Below are 25,633 nucleotides of genomic sequence, written 5' to 3'. Positions count from 1 at the left end.
TTTGTCTGTAAATTTTATAATTTTTGAACTTTCTTTAGAATTTTCATTCATTAATTGATTTTTACATCAATCAGTGGGCAGTTTGGGATGTTTAGGAATTGTATTATCCTATTAGTGTGTTGCACTGTCCATTCACTTTCAACAGACTCCTTCCTGTTGGCTATAGAATGCATTAAAATTCACTTCTGAGCTAAATGCTCTCATTTTTATTTATCTGTTTATATATTATATAAAATTATTGTATGAATCTGACTTACAATTTTTTTTAAACGTTTTGTAGAATCTTATCAATATGGGTCAGTTTTATCTTTAGTGATTTGTTTGTTTTTATTCACTAGGCTTAGAGCATCACAAAGCCTATCAGTGCATATCTTAGAGCTGTGGTTCAGCCTTATAATCTTGCAAATGCAGCTGACCCATATTCTTTGCTTATGACATAAGGCATTAATTTAGGGGGGTTTTTTTCTAAATTTTTAATACTCTCCACTGCTACATACACTGCAGAAACACCCAAAGCTTTTGTGAAAATGGCTTCTACGTATTAACAAGCTAGGCTTCTTCTGAACTCCTGTTACCTTGCTGGTTTTTGTGTTTCTAGTTTTGAATTAGGACATTTAGCATTGTTTTTTATGATATGTTTTTCTAAGTATTTGAAAGATATTTCACATTCCAACATGGGGAACTAATGTCAAAATAGTTTTAGAATGCTGAGTGGTTTTTGTTATATCTACTTTAAAATTTTCTCTCATGTTGTTCTATACCTATTTCAGATACCAGTGCTGCAGTATTTTTCTTAATAATGTTTATTATAGTTTGAGGTACAGCTCTGTCTTGTAATTTTATTACTGCTTTGACCTGCAATAAGAAATTAATATTTAAAGTTTATACCATGAACTAAGATTTCATTCAAGGTTTTAGCAAGACTTAGGTCTTAGAGCTTATTTTAGGGAATTTTTGGAGAACAAGAGGAATCTTAATCTCCTACAAAATATTGGGCTATTTGGCCATACTCTTGAGATTTTTCTAATGCCTGTGAAATATCTGCTGATGTATGCACTCACTGACAAATATGACAAATGTAAAACATTGGCTTGACATGTGAAGGAGGCTCAATACTGTGTCTTTTCCCACTGTGAGACCCATGTATCTATTTTCTTCACAGTGTGGGTTGGATTAATATTTGATATCCTGGAGAGCCTTCATGAAGGTTTTATGACCCAGTTCCATGTCAATAATATAAGGACATGTTAAAAAAATCCCAAACAACCAAAACCAATAAAATTGCATTTAAGTGTGACATGTAAGTCATTACACGCACAAAAAAAAGTGGTTTTAATCTAGGCTATAGACTTCATTGTTGGAGATAGGTTTGTTGTGACTTTTTACTGTGAAGAATGAAATGTCTGTAATGTTTTTAGTATTTCTTTAGTATCTCTTGTATTATGGGTTAATAATTTAACTTTTCTGATGTCTTTCATTTAAGTTCTAATGATAGAGAGAATTTTTAATATTCTCCAAGTTTTTTGCTGTAAACGTACTTTTTGTCATTGCCATTACCAATATAAAAAGTATGTGCAACACGTATTTCAAGAGCATATTGTTCTAGAGAATGACAACTAAGCTGTATGCTAACAATTGCAACAGATAATGGATATGATATCTTTTTTTTTTTTTTAATCTGTAATTAATATAATTTATTAAACAGCAGGGAAGACACGGAGTCATCAGTTTCTTGGAGTGCCAAAGAGTCAGTGGATGCTCAAAAAAATCTAGATAACTTGTCATCCTCAAGAGCAGGTCTTAAACCACCAAGCAATTCTTTCAAAATAGGTAATATTGCTCATTATGTTATTTTTTAGTTATTTTATCAATCCTACCAACATGCTTATTCCCTATGTTTTATTTGATTTTAACATCTGAATGCAAGTTCATGTTCTCTTTTCGGTAGAAACTCAGACTGACTTGCGCCCCAGAAGTGTAGTTGATGGTGAATCAAATGAATCCATGTTTCTTCTCAGGTATGAAAAGTGCCTTGAAATCTTGTAGGTTTGGTGTTGGTTTTTTTCCCCACTGTCTCTTCAAACATTTTATTATTATGACTATAACACTGTGTCTGTGTCTCCTTCTGAATTTTCTATTACCAGTTAATAAATAACAAAATACATTCGGGAACTCTGAGAACCCAAAACTGCATTAAGTGATTCACTTAGTTTTGATAAGTTCTTATCAATCTATTAAAGGAACCTTGTAAGGCTTTCTCTAATTGTGATGACTGCATATTTTAAACTTCTGATAGCATGCTTTCCTCCACCATGAAAGAGAGCCATGAAAGTCGTGTGTGTAGTTAAAGATTATATGACTTTATTACTCTTACTTTTGAAAGTCAACTTTTGATTACTTAACTGTCTGTCTAAACAGAAAAATTTATTTAGATCTTTCTTTCTTAGTTACTTCATATATATATAAAATAGGCTTGAAGCATGATTGTTTAAAATACATAAGAATAAGCATTCAGCATATGATCTGTTAATAAATTCTGCCTGCAGCTTTTCATCACAAGCTATTGGTGAACAGTCTATTAAGTACTACATGGGTGTTAAATTAAAAAATAGCGATTGGTTTAACAGTGATTTGTTTGTACTACCTTACAAACCAAGATTGTCTAGTGAAATACTTTTCCTATCAACATCAAGAAGAAATATTCCCATTTGAAAATACTTTTCTAAGCTTCTTGCATAACCTGAAATAGGGCTTTTGTACATCATACTGTGTACAAAAGTTATTTCAGTTAGTTTTAATAAAGTAGTACTTCTCATCTCACAACTTTTATCATCACAGCTAGACACATATTATTAGTAATATCAAGTAGCATTTGCTGTAGCAATCTGCTGAAAAGAAAGGCTACAATGATATTAAAAGCCATATAACATGTAACCCTAATAGTGTTTTTTTAGCAACATAATTTTTTATAAGTACATTAATTTAAACACAAAATTTGAAATGTAATGCAAACAGTTAAAATAAACCTGTTCTGAAATTCTCTTCAGTGATGTAACTTCTGAAAGCAGTGTATGTGATTTCTAGTAAAGTATTAAAACACTGAAGTGAAAGTAATTTGCTGACCTAGCACTTGGCACCAGAACTTACTTTGCTAGGGGGTTAATCAGCTTTTAACAACAGTGGCTTCTACTGTGCAAATGGAATAGATCTCATTCATTTTAACTAGTTTAATTCAATAATCTCTTGTCTTGTTTTAAACTGAGAAACCATCTGACAACTAAAAAATAAGTATTATTTTCTGTATCTCAAACATATATGAAAGCAAATCCGTTGAATTAATTAAAAAAAAAAATTTAACAAATCTACATGTTTTGAAGCAAATGTCAGCTTATAATCATTTGTCCAGCCTCCTAGCTAGAAATCATAGGATTTTTTTTGTTTAGGAACTAAAATTCCAAGCAGATCCTGATACACTTTTTTTACCATAAGAATTAGGATATTTAATGTATTTTTATGTAGGTAATATTTTGGCATTCTTTCATTGTACCCTTTAAATTTAGATTTCTATTGAAAATAGATGGAACATGAGAACAGTTATGTTAGTCATTTAATCACCGATTTCCTGAGTGTCTTTAATTTTGTTTGGTGTTTGTATTTTTAATTTAGTGGTTTTTTCTATTATAGAAATCTGATTTGCTAAACTAAATGTGTTTATTACTTTCTGCTAATCAAGGAAACGCGTTCATTTGAAGTTCTTGATTTAACAAGTTTCCTGGCCTGCCAATTACAATAATTCTGAAGTTCATTTTAAATGCTTTAATTTAAACTGGTGTGTACTAAAGCCCCAAGTTCACTAGCAGCTTTATGACAGTTGCAACTTGGCAGTATTCTGGTCTCTCCTTCTTCATTTTCTAATTAGCAGACAGGATTTTAAAAAGAAAAAGTAAAAGCTAAACCCAGTTCACAATGATACATAAAAATTAGGAGTTTTAATTCTCGTTACTTAGCTAGGACTTGGCAGTCAGAAGAGAATAAGATAAAATAAATTGCAATTTTTGTCACATTAATTTGCTTTGTATGTTTTTTGGTATTAGGAGTTAAGATAAAAATGGTTTATCGTCCAGTTTGCAGTGTCATTATGGCTGAGAAAATAATCAAATTATATTTATTTAACAATTACAACAAACTACCGTCTTCCCATTTCTAACTGGCAAACAAATCCTAACCTTGTCAGAACACGTTTAAAGACAGAAGATTTGTGTTTAGTTGATGGATCAGGCATAGTGTAATTTATGTTTGTCAGCTTTGAAAATTTGCTGTATGGCATGAAAGTTTCAAAAGAGCAACAAAAAAAGTAGTTTGCAATGAAACTTAATCTGTAATCTTTATAGGGTTTTAATTATTTTTTTCTTTCTTTTGCTGAAGTTCTCGTCCCACGCCTAGAACTAACTCTGCAGTAGAAGTACATGATGGTACTACTGCCCCAATCAAAAATTCTTCACAAGGAGATTCATGCTTGAAAAAAGTGAGTAAAAAGTTTATACTGAGGGATGATGGTATCTTACAGTTAGAATATCAGTCTGAAGTCTGTGGCAAGTCAACTTTCTTTTGTATCCTTCCACAATTAACAGTGTGCAAGTTGTTTGAAAAAAAGTATTTGCAAAACTTCAGATGTAGGAATTAAGACAGTCTCCTTTTTTGCCCCAGTGCATAAAAGACATGTTATCTTCTTTCTTCTTAGTCTACATTTTGACCTAATGCTTTTTCTTCCAATATGTTTCTCTTACCATAATTTTTAGTTGGTCCTATCTGCTATTACATAAATAAAAAAGCAAGTTAGAATATGTTTCCATGGCCAGACTGCTTGGTATAATGTTGAAATGAAATATTCTGTGAATAGACATGAATTAAGTCTTTTTGTTACAAAACAGTTTTTCAAAAAACCTTGGCTTTTGTTCTAGGCTGAAAATACGTGCTCAAGTCAGCAGGATATGGAGTCAAAATTGAAAGAGCTTATTTACACTGAATCTGATCTTATCGTGACACCAATCATTGACAATCCAAAGGTAAAGCAAAATAAAAGATTCAGGAACTTGTGGTTGAGGCTATTTTTGCAGATAAATTTTTGATCAGGGTGAAACTCCTTTCCTGTATTTTATAGTTCTCATTTTAAAGCAGTTCCACCCAATTATCTGGCAAGCTCTCATGCAATTTTTTGGCAGTCTTTATAACCCTATTGTGTTGGTAATTTGGAGGAATGAGTTATTTTGGGATTGAATAATAATATTAAATAATATCTTACAAGAAATAGAAGCTACTAAATGCTATGTTCAGTGCTTTTGTAGATTTGTTTTCCGGTAACTTGCTTTGATATGTGTTACTTAAATGAACACAAAACTTTGGTTTGTTATACTCAAGACAAAGGCATCTATGAAGCCTTCTAGATTGGGAGTTAAGAGTTCTACAGAATAACTTTTGTTACTCTTTAGACTGCAACTGTGATAATGTTTCTATTAAGTATGAATTTATTTTCTCTCTAAAAGAACACCTGAAGTTACAAGAAATGTCCGTCCTGTTTCTGTCATACAGATTCTAATGTGCTAACAGTTTGTAATGAGTCTCCTGAGCAGGGAACTGACACTTGTTTGGTAGTAAAGAGCAAGCTAAAAAGCATCAGATCTCTGCAATACAATGACAATGTAATGTGCATTTATAGGCAGATGTATTGGTAGAAGGAATGATAGAAGCCCCTTTAGTCTTCCTTTTGTTTCTGTGCCAGAAAAAATGAAGCAATCTTAGCAACTTTACTCAGTAAATTGCAGATTTGGGGAAGGCAACATTTTTCATTGGAAGTGAACATCTAAACTCATTAGGAATGTCTTACAGCTTTTAGTTGCTGTATTGCTTTAGTATTAAAAATTCTTTTGGTTTGTTTAACTCTTTCAAAAACTAAGAATCTTACACAGCTAGATAAAGTAACTATGAAGGAGTACTCTTTTATTGTGTTTGGGATGAGAGACATTGTTCTTAGTGGAGAATTTCAGAGGTAATTATGTGTTTGAATGTTACCACTGTTAATTCCTCAGTTGTGTCTCAGGACTCTGACACAAAGCCTTAGGCCTTCACTGCTTCTCTTCTTACTACAAGTATAAGAGATGAGATTAGGGGTAGATGCACATACTGATGTGCTCATGTAATAATAATCTCCTTACCATGCAATGCCAGACTCAGAATTAATGCAGAATAGCCCACTAAGTTCCAGGGACATGTAATCAGAGTCACTGCCTGCTTGGTGATGACTCTTTAGTCTGCTTTTCAGATTAAAGGATGATACTGACACCTGGTAAATCTGAAGACCTTGCAATTTAATCTCCTGGAAAGGGATTTACTAGATGTTGGCAGAATCTTAAAAGCTGAAGTGTCAGCTTATATTATAAAATTTCCCTCTGTTCTGCAGATCTGTGGAATTGAGGGCCTTTTTTAGAAAATAGCTCTCTATTTACACTTAGACTTCATCTGTCAAAGGCTAAATTCCATTACACAGTTGCCTTTTTAAAAATCCTTTATTTACTGAAAATCACACTCAAATGCTCAGTTACTGAGCAGTCATCCAATTTCGTGATCTACCAGAAAATGATGGTTTTGCAGGGAAAAAATCCCCATACCTTATGAGTGATTAGCTGTTGATAATAATACTTTTTATATTCTGGAATGGTCTAGTGTATACATGTATTTACTGTATGGAAATGAATTGCTAAAACTTTTCATGTGCTGTCACCTGCATAGTTCCTTTAGGAGCTTTTGAAACCCAAATGCAAGTATTTTTCTGCATACAAGCAAGATAAAAACGTAAACTGAAAAAGTCCGGTAATTTTGTAATCCCATTTAAAAAATCACTTAAATGGAAATACTAGCAATATAATTATATAAAAACCATAGGGTTGGATCTCAAATGTTTGCTTGGAAGAAATACATACCAGAAAACAATGGAAAATTCCTCAGTAATGAGCAGTAGTATGTACACCCATCCTGTACAAATTTTGCACATTTGTGTTCTCACGTTCACCTACTTAGAGATTTTCTAGAAATGTATTAAAACTAGTTGTAATGTGTTTGTTTATTTTTCCAGATAATGAAGCAAGTACCAGTTAGATTTGACTCGAAAACTTTACACATCCCAGCATATTCAGGTATGGATCTGCTGAAGGTTTTAACAAGTTCTGCATGTGCTGCTGTAACTTGCTATTGTAAGAACTGTAGCCTCCCCTTGTAGATTATACATGGTCACAGTTTCAGAACTCTTATTTTTTTCTGAAACTATAGTTGTGTATATGTTTTTATAATGTTTTTAGCTAGACCAATTTTGAGTAGCCTTTTCAGGTATGAACAGTTAAATGACATTCCTTTCTCTTCTGCCTTCTTCAGTTACAAGCCTGTGCTCAAAAACTTTTGCCATGAGACAGTCATCAATGTTTTAGTGTGGGAAAACCAGCATCTTTATTTCCAACTGAGAGATTTAAACTGAAATATTCAACCAAATATATTAAAATTTGACAAATGCATGGTAACAAGTGGCAACAGGATCTTAAAATGAGCAGTGTTGATCAGCCACAATACTAGGCAGCCTTGCCAGTCCCACCTTTAATCATGAAATGTTATGTCACTCATGTCCCAAAAGATAATGTGAAGTTTTTTGGGGTTTTTCTTTTTGTTGTTGTTAATTTTCAATGTCTAGAAATATTTCTGAAAACTAGAGTCTGCTCATTGTCATGAGTACAACATTTCTTCTCCTGGAATATTTCCTCTAGTCTTTTTAAGGGAGATACTGGACTGTGCTTGAAGAGGGATATCAGACAGCTATATAGTCCTTCTAGAATTCACACAGAACCTCTTCCTAGGCATAAGAGTTCACCTTTCCATAAAGTATGTGTTTTGAAAACTTAATTTGTTGAAGAAATTTTATGGTTGGAAAGGAACACAACATCCCTCAATCTCCCAGTCAAGACTGTAATCGAAAATGTTTTTAATTTGATTCATCCAAAAATGATCAGATTCCACTGCCTAAGGGAAATATTGTATTTCATATTGCATTTAAGTAGTTACCACACTGATGTTCTGATATGTTTAACTGTTGTCAGTATTTATTTAATATGGGACAGTGTTTTTTGTTGTTGTAATGTTTTCAGAGTTGTAGCTTTTTTCTGGACAACTTTCTGAATGTTTTGAAGATACTGAATTTGATGCTTCTCAGAAGTAATATTAAAGATAATATAGAAAAATTAGTTGAATACCTGAGAGCTAAACATGTTTTCACCTCTGCTGGTGTTGATTTGCCTGCATTAGAAGGTGGTGTTACTTAAGTGTAAAATTGGCATGAAAGACAGAAAACATGCTTTTAAATATTCTATACTGGAGCGTATCAGGATGGCAGATAAGCTATTGATAAATAACTACCAAAACAGAGGGAATGTATGGCTGCTAGATTGAAATTAACTGTTGAGACTGATAAGTCTGAAAAAAATCTCAATTCGTGTTCAGTGGTCAATGAATTGAACCACAGGATCTATGTTAATTGTCCAAGTGTCTTTGATTTCTTTGTGCTCCTTCTGAAGTCATTCATGTTCTGAGTTGCTAAGTCTTGGCTAGGTGGATACCAACCTATAGGAGTGATTATACATGTTTTCAGTTTATTTATTGTGAGGGGATTTCACTGCTTTCGTTAGATTTTGCCCCAAATTTTACTTTTAGGAAACTGCACTTACGTATTAAGAATTAGTAATGATAAAGGACAGCTGCTACCTTTCCTAAGTATAATCCCACTAAATGTTTCCTTAAATGAAGGACTTAGCAGGTTTGCACTTTCAAAAATGTTTTGAGGCTTTTATTGCTGGATTTTTATCCTTTGTTTCTCTTCTTGCTACCTTTTTGATTTCTATAATCTTCAGACATGAATTCTAACATGCTTCTTTAATATTTTAAGTACTAAAATTATAATTAGATTCAAACTTTGGAACTTACTTATTCGTGGTGATGTTACTTTGTAGTATGTTAAAGCTACACCAGAGATCATTATCTTTAACTATTTGTTTTCCTCTTATGGTTAGTTGAGAAGTTGTCATCTATGAAAGACATGGACTGGAATAACTTCTTGAAACGAGTGTGTTCACTGCTTGACTCCAGTGAAAAGAATACAGGAGCAGCACGTTCGAAACTGAACTTACTGTACTATCTGTGCACTTTGGCTGTCCACAAGGAGATTGCAAGCAGGCTGACTAGCTCTCAGCTGGTAAACAATAAAGCTTTAAAAGTATCAACATGGTTTACATATTTGCCATTGTATCAAAAATTAGCTGCTTTTAGTTATATTTGAAGAAATCAACAGTGTACTGGCAAAAATATGATGTTAAATCAAGTAAAAAAAAAAAGGAAAAATTACTAAATTCCATGTCAGGTTTTTTAAAAGAGCTTAGGGAAACAAATTCTTTCTCTTAGATTTCAGATACATTTACATTTAGTTTTGTTGTATTAGGGAAAATGTTGGGGTAAAAACTAACCTTCATGAAGAGTGTAAAATACTGTATGATGAAAAATTAGTCTTTGTAAATCATTAAGTGTCATAGGATACTGTAAGGAGTCCATGTATGAATTGTTAAATTAAGTTTATTTGGTCATATGTCTGTAAAGAAAAGCCAGCAAGCTTTCCAAGGAACAGGCAGTAAAATTTACAGTAAGCAGGGCTTCAAAGAGTGACCATGCTCTCTGAAGAGTCTGTTTCGGGGTTTCATGTATCAAAAACCATTTTCTACCAAATAATTTTACTAGTATGCTCTGTAGTGGTTTAACATATTTCTTCAAGTCTTGCATGTGCAGAAGAGAAATAGACCTTTTTTTCCCCCGTTATATAAAAGTATCACAGAAGCTATCCTAAGATGAGCACTTTTCATTTTATTTAATAGAAAGTAAACTACTTTGCTCTCCTACATTTGTAATAATCTACCTAAGTCAGAAGCTGACAAGTTACTTTTGGATATGAGATACTAAAGGAAAAATTGCACTACCAGAAAACTGGATGAAGTGCATTTAGGTTGGAAGCAGGGGTAGGTCTTATGCCATGGCATTCTTGTGAAAACCAGAAACAGAATTGCTGGAAGGTGTATTCTATTATCATTGGATAATTTGGAGCAAGGGGAGCAATAATCCTGTAACTGAATTGCCAATTAACAGAATATTTTAGAAATGAATTAATAATCATGCAGTTTGGTCTTTAAGTGGCTGTTTATATATGTTACCATTCATTATTCTAGTACTTGCCAACTATTTTGATTCACAGACTCACAAAATTATTTAATATTTGTTTCATAATACTATATGATGATCTCTGTGCTTGTAGGTGAAAGTATCAGACCTTCTTCCTCTGAATAGCATTATTCAGAATGAAAAAGATTTCTAACGTGCTGATATATGTTTAGTAGTTGAGTTTAAGGCAAAAATAAAGGAAAATATTAGTATTTTTCCATTCAGGCTTTTTTATTTTTATTTCTTTAATCAGTGTTTGTACAATATCTATAGTATTTGTCTGTGATAATACTCTTACCAAATGTTATCCAAATAAATTTTTATGAAATTGCTGATATTTTGATTTTTTGGTTTATAATTTGGAACTATCAGATCATTGAAATGCACTGATGTTTATTTATGTTCTTTAAACTATAGTTCCCAATATTGATACAGCAGTTGCGTGCAGCCTCCAACTGGGATATGTAAGTAACAACTATTCTAAATTAATATGTTCAAGTACAGAATTGTCACTGAATTCTATTGAAGATATTCGTTAACATGTTATTTGAGGAGTGTTTTAGCTTGTCAGACTGCTGTGGTATCTGACTGGCAGTATGATGGTGGATATGAAATGGATTTTTTTCAGCATTGAATTAATATATTGCTATTCTACAGCACCAAAGATTATAGAAAATCTCAAAAATTTTATCTAGATATTATATAACTTAGTATATCAAATAGTAACTTAAAACCACTGAATAAAATAACTCCGTACCACAATAGAGTAAAATAACTAATGGTAGCTTTTTCTTCCAGTACCTGTCAGGAATCGTTCAATGTGATAGTGCCCTCTGCTGTTTGTTTGATAAATAGTGATTTTATTATTCCAATTTTTTCCTTCAATGAAATATTTAAAATTGATTTGCTGGTACAGATTTAATTTCTGTTTTGTCAGCTATCCTGAAAAGCCTAAATTATCTGTAGGGGTTTTCTGTATTGTATAAAAACTGAGCATGAGTGTTACTACTAGTAATCCTAACAAACGAAAGAATCTTCACTCTTCAGAGCTAGAGAAATGTCTTTATGCATATATTTACTGCTAAATTGGGCTGAAACACTGAAATAACTTGTTGATACAAAGAAAATAGAAATAAGAAGAAAATCTGAGCTGTAAGTAGGATGTCAAATTTTTCCTGCCCTTAGCAACCTGTGTAGAATATAAACAAGATATAATTGTTTTTGTAGTATTTTGTAAATACTTTTTCTGCACCTACAAAATATTTATTTGATACACAGACGTGCTAATGTTGCTCGAGTGATTGGTTTACTGGCATTACACACATCTGGACTTGGAGAAAATGTACCTGTTTCTGAGGTAACTTTCCTTTTTCTTTTTTTTTTAGCAGGGAGTTTTGTTAATGCTTTAATATTTATGTCAGAAGCTTTCACAGCTTTTTTTGTTTTGAATCCTGCTTTTTTTTTAACTCATATGTGTAGAGTGTAATATAATCAGTTATTTTAATGTATAAATTTACAACCTTATTCTATGTAGTTGTAGTTCTGATCTTTACTAACCTGTGGCCACCAATGATAAAATATTATTTTTATCTCCTTTTAATAAAATCAAATAGTTGCTGTCATACTTCTTGTGCATGTAGAAAGAAGAAATTGTTGACACATTTGTGCTTTATTTAATGACATTGATTCCAGTTTTTTTCTCTCAAAGTAATATTTCTGAACTAAAAAGATTTTAGTGCTTACACAAAATTGGAATGAGGAAAAAACCATTGAATTCTAATATTTTCATGTCTTCAAATATATTTTTGCCTATATAATGTAGAATCAAATAACTGTAGGCAGTACACAAAATGTATTAGTTCATTTATAGGAAATGTAGGAAGGAGTCATTTAGGAGTATCTCATCTACAGAGTTGTGTTCCCTTCTGCTCCCTTCAGAGGAACCTGTGAGCTGGTTGAACATTCTTGCTGACTGTCAGCTATTTTATATTGTGTGATGCTTAAAAAAACCCACCACAAAGCAAACCTTTCTATCAGCATTATATACAGAATTAAATATACTGCTGTAATTTATCGTCTTACATGAGTCATCTGATGCTCCAGGTAAAGTTTATTGGTGGCTGTTGGGATCTAGGAAGTGTCAAAATCAAGCTGTAGCTAGTCAGAACAACATAATGTGAAATGACACTCTGTGATCCAGGTCTCAGTCTGAAGGTATAGGAGATCTATCTGTTGGAAGGGTTTTTTGTGTTTTCTTTCCTCTTCCATTCCTAGTAACTGCTAATACTTTTTGATTTTTTGACCTTCTAAATAGAGGTGATCTGCTTTAGCGCCAAAATTTATTTCCCAGTGTGAAAAGTCAGTTGAGAGCTTGTGGAGATGTGATTTTGGCATTATTTTTGCCCCATATGTGTACTGTGTTATCTATATCAAGTTTTCTTTCCAGTTTTTATCACTCAGTCATGGCCCCTTTGCAGCTTTTTTGTTACCTCATTGTAAACTCATCACTTATTTACAATTTATTTTGTACTTTTAAAGTAGCACAGGACATAGTAGAGACTCGTGCAGGTTGCCACTGCTGGCCCTTATATTAAAAGCTGACTCTTCATTTCTACACCCTACTGCTTTCTACCCATTTAGACATTTATTTAAGGATAGTTCCTCTGTCTCTGAGGTTGAATCTGTACCATTATGTTTTTGTTGTTTTTGTCAAAATGGTTTTATAAATAGTAGTAACATTAAGCCCTGAAGAGGCAGAAAAACTTCAGGAAAGAAAAGAAGACTCCTTCTCATTTTACAGGCTAAAGTAAACTTTCACATACTACATGCCAAAAAGCTTTAATTTATTTATCTTTGAAAAATTAATGTTTTGGGGGTTTTTAAAGTTTTTTTTCAGGCAATCAGGGTACAGGACTTTCCTTTGAAAGTAACCACCAGAGGTCACTAAAACACAAAACAAAATGCAAGGAAACTACTGTTTCACACACTAGACAAGCGTGGAACAGTGTACTATCTTTATTCTGCTGATATATTCAAATATGTAGGTCATATTAGAAAAAATTAGAATAAATGAATATTTATACCTTTAAATTCAATTGCAGCTGATCTATTTCCAGTTAAGTATTTTCAAGAAGTATATTGCATTGATTAGAAAAATATGACACTGATCTTAGAAAACAGTAGGGGAATTGATCTCTTGTATAGCTGCAGATGAAGACATTTTATGTGCAATTTCTTCTATTGTGCAGCTGCAATTAAAGATTTTAATAGGTCATATGTTTTTTCCTGACTTAATATAATTTTTTCCCCCATGGAATTGCCCTTTATGAATCTGAAACATGATTTTCTATTATTTATTCCTAGTTATCTTATGAAAACACCTGAACTTTAAAGTTTTATTTTTGTATTTAGATTTTGAAACTGGTTATTAAAATTCAATTAAAATACCCCATTCTTTCCAGGATTCTGTTCTTCATCTTACAGGAAAAAATTCTTCCATAGTTAGGAAGGCTTGTTTCCATGTATATCTAATTTGGTGTATTTATTAACAGAAGCGATTGTCCTTTCCTTTCTGTGAATATACTGGGCCCTCTGCCACCTAGGATGCAGCCACTCTGATGTGACATTTCAGACTCAGTTTATTATTTTACAGAGGAGATGGTAGAGCAACTTAACAGTTTGCCTCCATGTCAGGGAGCAGTGTCCTTCTCTGTCTGGTAGGAGACCGCCCTGGAGTCGTTGTCTGCCTGGCCTTCTCGGTGGCAAAATCTTGTCCTTTTCCTTACCTTTTTCAAGTTTGCTAGTTGGGAATATCAGTCTCACACTATGGCCTAGGCAGTTGTGCCTGTGTTTTTAACAGATCTGGGCCCAGTGCTCTACTGAGTGTTTAAGGGGTTCAGAGAACCTGCTGCAGCCTTCACACTGCAAGCTTCTTTGCAAAGCCTTTGGCTTAATGTATTCTATGGCCAAATTAATAAACGGAATACCCCAAATGGAGGATGACAGCGTATCAGAGTATCTTCATAATATTGAGCTTTGAGTCCTTTGTCAAAGTGGTGAAATATCCAGATTTCTGTTTTCATCCAAATTGAAACTCCAAATAATTTGAGCCTTTTTATTTCTGACTTTTTGTTAAAGTGCAATTTAGTGGTTATTTTCCACGGCTGGAAAGCAGCTGTATTGTTACAGGTGCAGTTTTATGACCTGTAAACTCCTATGTATACACTAGCTAGCTGATTGTGTCTACATCCTTCAAGGTCTACAGTTTGTTATCATTCAAATTCATACAAAACACCAATTTTAAGTCAGGTTCCTGGCTTACCTCTCTGATAACTCCTGTTTCTAGGCCTGTCCATGTCTGCCCATATTGTAGTAAGTTTCAAATAAAAATGGTTTGATTCAGCTATTTATTCCAAACCTATTTAGTTTTGATGTTGTTTTATTGTAAAATGACCTTTTAAGTCTTCTCACAAATGATCATAATTTTAGTGTATCCTTGTTTTCTCCAAGGGCCCTTTCCTTGTTTTGATCTGATATCTCTTACGTGGAAAAAAGCCAATACAAAACGAAATCCACCTGAATTTAAAAAATCTGTAGTCAGGTGATAGAATCTGTAGGAGAGTGTGTGTGTGAGTATTTACACATGTTCATATACAGACATATTTTTTTAATTGCTTAAAACCTTACAGTTATCTTTCTGACATGATCAGGATTGTCACTTAATACTTTGGTAACAGTGAGAGGGGGTTCCATTTAAGTTTTTGGAGTGACTTCTGGTAAACTTTCAACCTCTATAATAAATTTATTCAATTTATTTTCAACAACCTGGTTCACTGAATTATAACTTACATACTTGCCTGGGGCACGTGGCAGGAAGACAAATGAAAAATTAACATTTTTCAGGTAAATTAGCAGAAACTCATGGTGTGTTTGAGAAAAGTTCTTCTGAATTAATAAACAGAAAATGGAAATATAATTAAATTACCAGTGAATATGTCAGGCATGGCAATTCTGGATTGTTGGAGAAAACATTAAGACGTTTTATCATAATTGAAGATTCTCCTTTTCCTCTCTCAAAAAATTATTTTTATCAATCCAATTAATTGGGCTTGCTTCATGTTTGAAGTCCAAACCAAACTGGTAGTAGAAAACAAGGAAATTTTCAACTAGGAAGGAGAAAAAATACATTGCTGATTGCATGATGAAACAACTTTTTGCAATTTTCCTAAATTAATTGCCTGACTGAAGCAAAGACTCTAGCATTTTAAAACACATTTAATTGACACTCTTTTCATTTTCCAGTAAATTTACTCTATTTTCTTTGAGAGACAAAATAGTACATTTTTCCATTAAAATTATATCACTGGTGCTGCCAGTATATCTGTTTGTAATAGTCTTCAATTTAGTTATTGTGATAGTAAAACTGCTGTGTTGTTTTTGGTTTTTTTCTACAAGTCTGTTATTTTTGGGATGAGGAAGGTCTGTGCCCCTAGGACCCTTTCCTTCAGTAGATAAATATCTATATCTCTGGTAGTGATATGTATATATGTCATATATGTCATATATGTCATATACACTGGAGATGCATTTGGGGTGTGACAGGCTAGGTGAACTAGATAGAATATTGTTTCTGTAGTTAAAATAACTTAGCAGGAACATTTTCTTTTCTGTGGAAGAAGTGAAATATTTGCTTTCTTACATTGCTACAGTATCAGCAGAACCATCAAATACGTACCAAAAATGAAATGTGCAGTTGGCATTCTGTCTCTGGGCAAGAGAGACCACATGGAAAAAAATTTGTGTCTAAGCTTCTTGACATGAAACAAATTATTTTTTCCATTACTTTAGAAAACATATATCTGTGTAAGGCCTTAAATATTTCCTGACATAATTTTGATATTGTCTGTGTGATGTTTGCAAAGTCACATCATATAATATTGCAATTCTTTGTGCCATACTCGAAGTTCTTTTTTTTTTTTTTTTAATTAAAGCTTGACATAGCTGAGAATTTGGTTTTAATATATTTTTGGTACTTTAATTATCTTTTGAACCAACCAGCTTTGGGTCTATGCAAGTTGTTGTACAATTTGCACACTGAACTGTTTAGTTCTTCCAACTAAGTGCATTCCTTAAAGAATTAACCTAAAAGAGAGCCCTTCTTCCACCTCCTTTTGTCTTGCACTTGTGAATTAATCAAATTGTAGACTAGGAACAGAAGAAAATAATCTGCTCTTTTGCTTCAAAGCAGACGCTTGATTGACACAATTAGGCTACAGTGTGTTTTATGATAGAAATTGCACACTGGTGGTAGCTGAAAAGCCTAGTTTTCTGATGTCTTCTGATTACTGCACTAAAAGACACTCAAACCAGACTTAGTATTAGGCAAGATCATTTGTATATTAGTTGTAGTCCTAGCTTTTCCTCTAAATACCAGACATTTCAGCTATCATCTGGGGAAAGAAAAAAAGTTATTTTAGTCTGAAACACATTTAGAAAAGAATTCTGTAGGGAAGAACTATTGTTTCGTCCAGCTTGTGTCTTCACTGAGCAGAATGAAGGAATTTGCAATACTCAGAGTGGACTAATTTCAAAGAAAATTTGTGGAAAATCCCCTATAATTTTTTTTAAAAATATGAGATATTCTGTGTAGAAATGATCAATCTAAAATATTCTACATGAATATTTTATTGCTAGGCATTGGTCTTTGAGTGTCATCAGCATGGCTTCTAAAACATGGGTAACAGGGCCACTGCTTGGAAGAAGATGATGACTTAGAGTAACATCAAATCAATTTATGAATAAAGTAAAAACAAGAAAGAGAAGAGGAAAAAAGAAAGAAAAATACCACTTCCTTGGATGTTCCTTCCAACCCTTATTCTGTGGAGACTGATTTCTAGTTTGTTTGCATCTCTAGATGTAAACCAGCTTCAGTTGGTTGCCACTGGCCTCAGTTTTGAAGTCAGAAATCTTTGCTTTTTGGGCTCCTGAGAAATCTTTTTCATTCCTTGCCCTTGGCATAAATGAAAACAAGATCTCTTTGCAGTTAGAGGCAAGTATTTTTACCTGGTCCTTCCTGTCATTAAAAACCTTCCAACTTAAGGGCTGGGGTAGAAATCAGATGCATTCATGAACATCTGCAACTGAGCTCTTGTAGTCATACAACTGTCATGACAGACTAGAAGAAATAACTTTTCTTTTTCTTAAAAATAAAAACAAACAAACTCCAAAGCTTGTTAACAGGACTTCTACATGCATTTTTGATTTGTTAGTAAACATAGCAGATTTATATTGCTATTATTTGTTTCTGATTTTATCCCTTTGAGACCTTGAGTGGATTCCAAAGCAAGTTGAACCTCCTTTTGAGTTCATAACATCTGGTTTGGCCACTCATCTACTAAGGCCTCTTCCTCCAGCAGTTAAGGAAAAGTTGAAAAGATAAGAGTTTTCGTAATGAATCAATTTTGCATTGTCTTCCACCTGGAAAAGTGTTACACCTCCATCTTATGTTGTTCCCTAGAGGAGTTGCAATATGTTTTTCATTTTCTTTCTTTTTTTCCCCCCCTACATTCTGGAGAGCAGTAATGCCACATCTATAGTCTGATGGTCAGACTTCTCTTCAGTCCTCTTTACTTCATGATCCAGTTTGAGTCGAGATGTTCAGAGAAAGCTGGTAGTTTTGGGTTTTTTTCATGTACCCTTTTAAAGATGAGTACTTGGTATGAATGTTACTCTAGTTTCTTTTCTGGTTAGTGGCAATAAAACCATGGCATACTTTCTCAGCGTGGTGAGATTGCTTTTCTCAGAGGAAAGTCAGATTGCTTTGCCATTACTTGCCCACATTACACAGTGTGTATGTACTCACAAGAAAATCAACTAAAAAATAATTGCCATTATGCTTGAGGCATGGACAGCTTTTATCACTGTAAGGGTTTGCAGAATTACAAATATATTTTAATTTCCACTAATACTTGCAGACAGTCATACTAATAGATCAAAGATGTAGTAATGTGGTAAATCTGTACATTGCCACTCTCCAACTTAAGGTATAAAATACCTTCCTTTTTTGAATATGCTTTAATTTTCGCGTCTGGACTCTTGAAACTGCAGGGAAACTTCTAGATACAGCTTGAAATAGATTGAGAATCTGCCACAGGTAATAGATCAACTCCACACACTATTGTTGTAAATTAAGGCAATGATTGTCTATCCAGATACGAAACTTTCTTATTTATTTTTTTCTTATAGCTATACTAAATCTATTCAGTTTGGCAGCTAGTGTAAAAGGTGTAGATAATTTATTAAATTGAAGATGCTTTTACTAGACAGTGTAGGACTTGCAGTTCATTACTATCTACTTCTACGAACGGGAAAATGTAGGCAGGTTGAAAAGAAAAAGAATGTACTACAGATAAGAAGGAGACTTTTTTGTCAGTCTGTAGTTAAAATAAATTTGATTTTTCTGTTGTGCATTTTCCCCCACACACTGTGGTACTTTCTTTACCTAAAATGTATACCACCCTTTAACATTGAATCAAAGTGTCTAGCAGATTTTTTTTTTCAGGTCTTATATTTTTTCCTTATGAAAGGATGAAAGAATATTTTCAATCTTGTGCAAATCACAGTTGTCAATATTAGAAGTGTCCTGTCAAGAGCAGGATAGTTTGTCTTCCTATTTTAGGTCATTTAAAATGTGTTCGTGAAATGATGAACACTGTATATTATATAACATTAAATGTTTTTTATAAAAACATTTGTGTTTCTATATAATTTTATTTTTAATATAGATGATGAATCATGACTTCCTGTTTCATAGGTTCCACTGCAGAGGACACAGGAAAATCTTAAATAGGTTATTGGCACAGACACTCTGCCAGTTCAGTATGTGATTTATTCTGTGAACCCCATTTCCTGCACTTGTGTAACATTTAATTGTTTAATTGTGTTCTGTGAAGGAAGGGAAATCACAGGGCAATTCTGTACTCTGTGTGCTCTCTAGAGAAAATGAGGCCGTTATCTGAGTGAGGTAAATAAAGTCTTGTATATGAGAGATTATGAGTATCCTCTGTGACGTGTGGTAGTTACTTCATGTTCAATGCCTTCTGCCATAGTACTCCATTCTTGTTATGGATCTTCTTACAGTTACTAAAATTAACCTGTAGTGGACAAATGTATTATATAATATATGATGATGAGAACTATAAGTTTCGTGCAACTTCTGTTTCTCTGTAACAGAGGTAACAACTTAAGCGCAAATCAGTGACTAATAGCTCAGATTTCTTCAGACACACCTTCCTTCTTGTTTCATAAACAGTTTTTTTCAAATAAAAACTTGAATTTATTGCAGTGTTGACTAGCTTTTTGGCAGGTTTTTTTAGTGCACAAGAAAGGAAATTACTTCTTAATTTGAATTTTGTTAACTCAGTTTTACCTCTTTTTTCATTCATATATGAGAAAAGAGTAGGAATTGGAATATGAGAAGAATTACTTCCTTTTCTTATCACTTTAGAATAAAAATAATAACTAGAATCTCTTCAGAATAAGAATAATAACTTTTCCTGGAATCTTGAAGGAGAGTGAGAAACAATAATTTCTGTTCACCAATATGAAATATTGTTCTTGGATTTAATTTTCATTAATTTTAAATCTTAAATTCTTAATTTTAATGACAAACAAACCCCAAAATACAGAAGATGGATACTCTATGCAGTATATTTATTGGTAATGACTGTTTTGTTAAACTTCAGTTGAGCAGTAAGGCAGCCAAACAGAACTTAGTGCAAGTGAATATAGTGAATATATAATTTACTACACACAAAGGTTAAATCATGCTTTTATTTAATAGAATGTAGAATTTAGAAAATTGTAGGATTGCACACATAAATGTATTTAGATAATGTGTCATCAAAATTTACCAATATATTAACCATGCTTTGGCAAAGCAAGTATTGCAGATGCAAACCAGTATTAGTGTTGATACAGGGTTTTCTGCTGTTGAGATTCACCATTAAAACTGGTAATTTTGAGCAGCCTGCCTTGATCCTTTATAGCAGATGTACAAATTGATTTGTATTTTCTTTAAGTTCTGCCTGTAAACAAACCAATGCAACTTAGGTGTCATGATGATTTGATGTCCCTAGCTAGTCTGCTGGAACTATGGTCAGCAGCTCATGTTATCACACAGTTCATCAATTTTGTACGGTTAAGTACTATCTCAGGGCAGGTTCACCCTCAGTGTAAAGAGGCAAAGTTGAGGGATGTTAACTGGGTATGTGTACTCTCTATTTATGCCACAGTGACAAGGTGCTTTTAATGGTATTGATTATACAATCAAAGTAGTTCTCAAAATATATTTCATCACAAAAGCAAGAGTAATTCTGTATAGCTGTAGAAAGGAAATCTAATAAAGGAGAAAATGCTGTCATTATGTGTTCATCATTTAGTGCAGAATTGCGCTTGAATCAACTTACTTGACTACTACTTTCTCAAGCTGAGATACTAGAATCTTTAAAACCTACCAATATACTTATTTATTAAATATGGAAGTAAAAGTTCTCTCTGGAATGATGGCTAATTAAAGTTCCTGAATAAAATGTGTAGAAATGCTCTGAAAACAGTTAAAGAAAACAGTTGATGACCACACCACTACATTAAAAAAATGGGGACAAGGTCAAAGTTTGTTTAGTAGATCTTTTTGCTTTGATTCGAAGACTACATTTCCAGTTTTGATATGATTTTGCTGTACAAAGATTGGAGTTATGAAGCTGCTAAGGTCAGAAGGTGAAGTAAAACAAGGGAAGTTGAGGATAAAAACTCCTTGGTGCTCCAAGGAAGAAAAAGTGCTTTACTGCCAAATACTTTTGCATGGGAAAGTCACCTGCACAAGATGAATCAAATTTTCTAATTTCCTTCCACCTCCTCTTTATAAACAACACATCTATACACACACAAATGCATATATATGTATGTATGCTTTGCATACAGAAATTAATGAAATACAAAAAATCTAAAATGGTATGTCCAGTTCTTACACAGTAAGTTACCTTTGAAGTTAGAGATCAGGAGACAAAACTTCAATAGTTCTTTGATATAATATCTACACAAAAGACATCATTAGAGATTTCTTGTTGTTCGTTCTTTTTGTAACCTGATGGTGAGAACTTTCAGATCTTTTGACAGGAACGCAGGAACAGCAAGTAAGCATTTTTTACCTGGCAGATCTATTTCTATTGTCCTGAGTGAAGTAAAAGAACAGATAGCTGATAATTTGTCACCTTGACTAATTCCTCATTGCATTTTGCTCCATGTTGCATATATAATGTTTTGTAATAATTATTTTTTCTTTTTTACAATGCTTGCTAAATCCCTTGCAAATGGCTCTTTAGCATAAGTGAAGTGTGTATCAGTAAGATGGCATTTGAGATAAAGCTTTTTACCTTTAGCAGTATGTTTTGCTTGACAAAATGCACATGTTGTTCTATTAATTGATTGTTTTAATTTAGGCAATTACACTTTTAACCGAACTAATCAGAGAGAACTTCAGAAACAGCAAATTGAAGCAATGCTTTCTGCCAGCGCTTGGGGAGCTGCTCTACCTCATAGCCAGCAAGGTAAGACTGCAAGTGATCCTTACAAATTTGGCAAATGTGAAAACATTTCCCATGGAAAAGTAGACCAAAAAATCAAATTACTTAGTCATTTGTATAGTCAAAAGTTTCTGGTCCTTCTATCTTCTCTAATAGTTACTCCACTTTAAGAAACATGCTAGTTCAATTGTTTACTTCATTTGAGATTAATTAAACAGCATTCTTCAAGTGTAGCATTTTAACTTCATAAAAGGATTAAATCAATTACCGTAAACAGTGCTGGCCTCCAAGTGGCAGATCTAAGCATTTGAACATCTAAACTAGAGATGTTGATTAAACAGGATGTATCAGGACAGCCTATAATATCAATAAATCAATATATTAGTGTATCGATACATCTAGTTCATAGTAGACCTTATTGTAGCATGGTTGGATCCACAGCACTGTGAAAAAGGAATTGAATGATCCTGACTAATTTCAAATGGACTTGTGTTTATTCCTGATTAAAACTGATTTAAACTTTCAGGCTAGAAAGTTTACATTATTAGTAGATTCACATTAAAATCAGAGGTTATTTGTAGAAAAGAAATACTGTCAGTATTAAGAATTGAAGTTGACAGCTCCTTTAAACCATCACATTTCTTTTTCCTTATTCAAAGCATAAAATACTGTTATTTAATAGAAACAGGGTTATCTTCAAGCAGGAAAATGCTAACCTTGGCTTTTCTGAAGCCTTTGTATTATCTGCATTATCTAATAGCTCTGAATGCTGACACGTTAGTTTACCAAGTGAGTTGGTAGTGAAGCGAGAGTAGCAAATGAATCATTACTTCGGCTTTAGTTTTGCACTGAACTTCCAAGTTTTATTTTCTTTAGCTACCTCCTTTGCGTGTTACACAAGATGCAGCGGTGGCCTTGGTTTTTGTAGAAAAACAAGCATTGTCCTATTTTCATTGGACAATTGCCAAAGTATTTGTCAAATACACACTCACAGAACTTATAATGAGAAACTATGTTCTGAAAAATGCATCCAGAGTCACAGCTTATATGTTTTAATAGTTTCTCAGTTTTTGTCAGGAGAAAGGATTTGTACCTGCTATCATCAAACAAATAAACTTTAAACTCCAACTTGAAAATTATATTTGGCAGGAATATTTTGCATGGCTTGATTTTATTTTGAAATTAAACTCTGGTAGCTGAAACAATTCTGTTAACACTGGTTATAGAACACCAAAATGATTTGCACAGGTTTTCTCCTTCTGAAAATGTGAATTGACAGATTTTTGAGTCTGTGTATGAACTTCACAATGTTTAAAGCATGACAACTTGCATATAAATGGCAACTCTGTCAGGTTTCAAGGTTAGTTTTATACATATATATATATACACACACACAAAAATATATATATATTAATGGGTTGCATTATGTTAGAGTATAGGAATAAATATTTGGGCAGATATGAACTCAAGACACCGTGTCTGTAAAATTTCAAAACTATCAGTGTGATTTGTATGCTTGGAGATACTAACCCTTCAATTTTTTTAAAAAAAGCACTTTTCATTTTCTATTTTATACTTATTTAACTTCAGAATACTGTAGTGTTGTAGGCATTTTGTTGCTCATTAAACTGCTGAACAGTAGTGCTGAATGACCTTACCAAGGTCATATAGCAAGTCAGGGGTAATATAACAAATCAAACAAGAAAGTTTATTGCCAACTTAAATCTTTAAACAGCAAAGCCTTATGACTTGACTAATAAAGAAAAAGAAATCATAACTGCATCTAATTCATTAAGGACTATACACTTGTTTTTCTTGTTTCCTTCCGTTTTGTGCTTTCTTTGGCCTGCTTGATTGTTTTATCAAACTGCTAAATATTTTCATTTAAACTGTAAGTTTTTGAGGGCATATCTGATTTTATTTATTAGTTTATTCCCTCTGGGGTTTAGTGAAGTATTTCTAGGAACAGCCACAAATTTAATATTAAATAATGGTAAAGGTTATTTCTTTTTCACATGAACATTTGGTAAATCATAAATTATCAAGTACTTAAAATCAAATTCAGCTGTTAGGTGCAGGATTATTAATTAGGTAAAATACAGGGTCATTATTCGCCACTTCTATGACTTAGAAATATTGGGAAATGTCCAGATAATGGTAATGGTCCTGTGCAATCCTAAACTCTGATATTGTGTGTGTACTTATATATGAGATCTCGTAAGTAAGATCTTACACTCCATCTCTGCATTTTTATTCCAAACAGAAGCCAAGAGCAATTCACAAGTAGCATGAGCAGACTCCAGGGAGTATGTTCTGATACTCTTGAGTGGATTGCCTTGGGGGAAAACTTTCAAGTTCTATGTAATATTTTTATTCATTTTATGGTGTTCGTGTTATTAGGGTGCAGAACCTAAAGTTTAATCAAAATCAACATGGGCTGTGAGCAAAAAGTAGGAAGATTGCCCAGTGTTTGTTGATATATTTAAGTTTATTAAGTGTCAAATGGTGTACATTATGTTTAGGTAATTAAGAATGATACTAAGTTGCATACCCCTTTTGCCTTTTTAAATTTCTAAATACAGATTAAACCTTGCAGATAGTCATTAATCAGTTTGAAAAATGGAAGAACTATTAATGTTTTAGGACTGCATGATTTCTTAAGGTTTTTCTTTTATAGTACATTTAATATGTATGGTTACAAAGAATTTCTGGTTAAATGAGGTGAATACAATGAGAAACAAACCTGTGCTAGTTCCACCGTAGATTGTAATTTTAACAGTGTTTTTACTCCTAGTCTTGTACTGCCTCTTCCAGGTAGAAAAAATTCCACTTTTGACTGTTTGAAAGTAACGTACCTTTCCTTTCTTGAAACTTGGACTGTGTTTTCTTAAACTTAAATGTTTAATTAAACTTAAATTGCCTTGGAAGGCAAACTGTGATTCCTTGTCAGCATGTTCTTACTCAGATAAGATGGAGGAGGTGGAACGGAGTGGATCTGATGTGTCTGTTGGATGTCAAGCCACTCTTGTTATTACTGTTTATATTGTCCCATTCCTCCTAATGCAAAGTTAGCAGAAACAAAGCTTACAAATGGGAGATTTAAAAAACTCATTTTCTCTATGGATATATGTGGCAAATAAAGTTTCATTTTCAATGAAGAAGGAAAAGTAATTTTTCTAGACAATTCAGTAATAGTCTTCCATGTTCATTTGCCATGCTTTAATTAGATGCCTGAAATGATCATATCATATATGTTGAATTACTGTAAGCCACTCAGAAATCAGCAAATTTAGAAAGTATCATTTGTTTCTTCATCATTAATCCCCACCTTGCCCATCCTATGCTTTTTATTAAAACCAGTTAATTAGAATGCTAAAAATAATGTGAGAATATAATTAGTAGAGTTCAAGAATTGTATAATTTTTGAAGAAATTACTGCTTATCATCCTTTGTCTGCTTACTAAAACAAGTTTCTCATGATTTCATGGCCTATCATCTTCACACCATCTAATGCCTGTTATTTCTCTCTTTCTTTCCCAAAAGAGGCTATATTTTTTCCACTTGCTAATAGCTCTGTGTTACTAGCCTGGATATGGAAGTTGTTGCAGTTAAATCTCGGTGATATCCAAGTGTCTCCTTTTAAACTTAAAATTTTACAATAGGCTACTGCAGGGACAGGGGGAAGTAAAGCTCATTTCTAATGGAAGAATTAAGCCCCTATTCAACTAGTAGTGAATTAGCCTCTCTAACAAGGT

At 33.0% G+C, this 25,633-nt stretch overlaps 1 protein-coding gene across 1 annotated transcript in view; it reads left to right on the top strand.

Annotated features, from left to right (window-relative positions):
- ULK4 (unc-51 like kinase 4) overlaps positions 1-25,633 on the top strand; it is a 215,356-nt gene that overhangs the window by 12,670 nt on the left and 177,053 nt on the right. The window contains exons 10-18 of the mRNA XM_008633969.2: positions 1,706-1,830; positions 1,949-2,018; positions 4,426-4,525; positions 4,962-5,066; positions 7,130-7,190; positions 9,105-9,286; positions 10,714-10,760; positions 11,575-11,653; positions 21,795-21,902. Coding sequence (XP_008632191.2) covers positions 1,706-1,830; positions 1,949-2,018; positions 4,426-4,525; positions 4,962-5,066; positions 7,130-7,190; positions 9,105-9,286; positions 10,714-10,760; positions 11,575-11,653; positions 21,795-21,902 — 877 coding nt within the window. The remainder of the gene's footprint in view (positions 1-1,705; positions 1,831-1,948; positions 2,019-4,425; positions 4,526-4,961; positions 5,067-7,129; positions 7,191-9,104; positions 9,287-10,713; positions 10,761-11,574; positions 11,654-21,794; positions 21,903-25,633) is intronic.

This window comes from Corvus brachyrhynchos, unplaced genomic scaffold (assembly GCF_000691975.1).
Source record: "Corvus brachyrhynchos isolate BGI_N302 unplaced genomic scaffold, ASM69197v1 scaffold94, whole genome shotgun sequence".
Classification (NCBI taxonomy): Eukaryota; Metazoa; Chordata; class Aves; order Passeriformes; family Corvidae; genus Corvus; species Corvus brachyrhynchos.
This window is presented reverse-complemented; position numbering and strand designations above follow the sequence as displayed.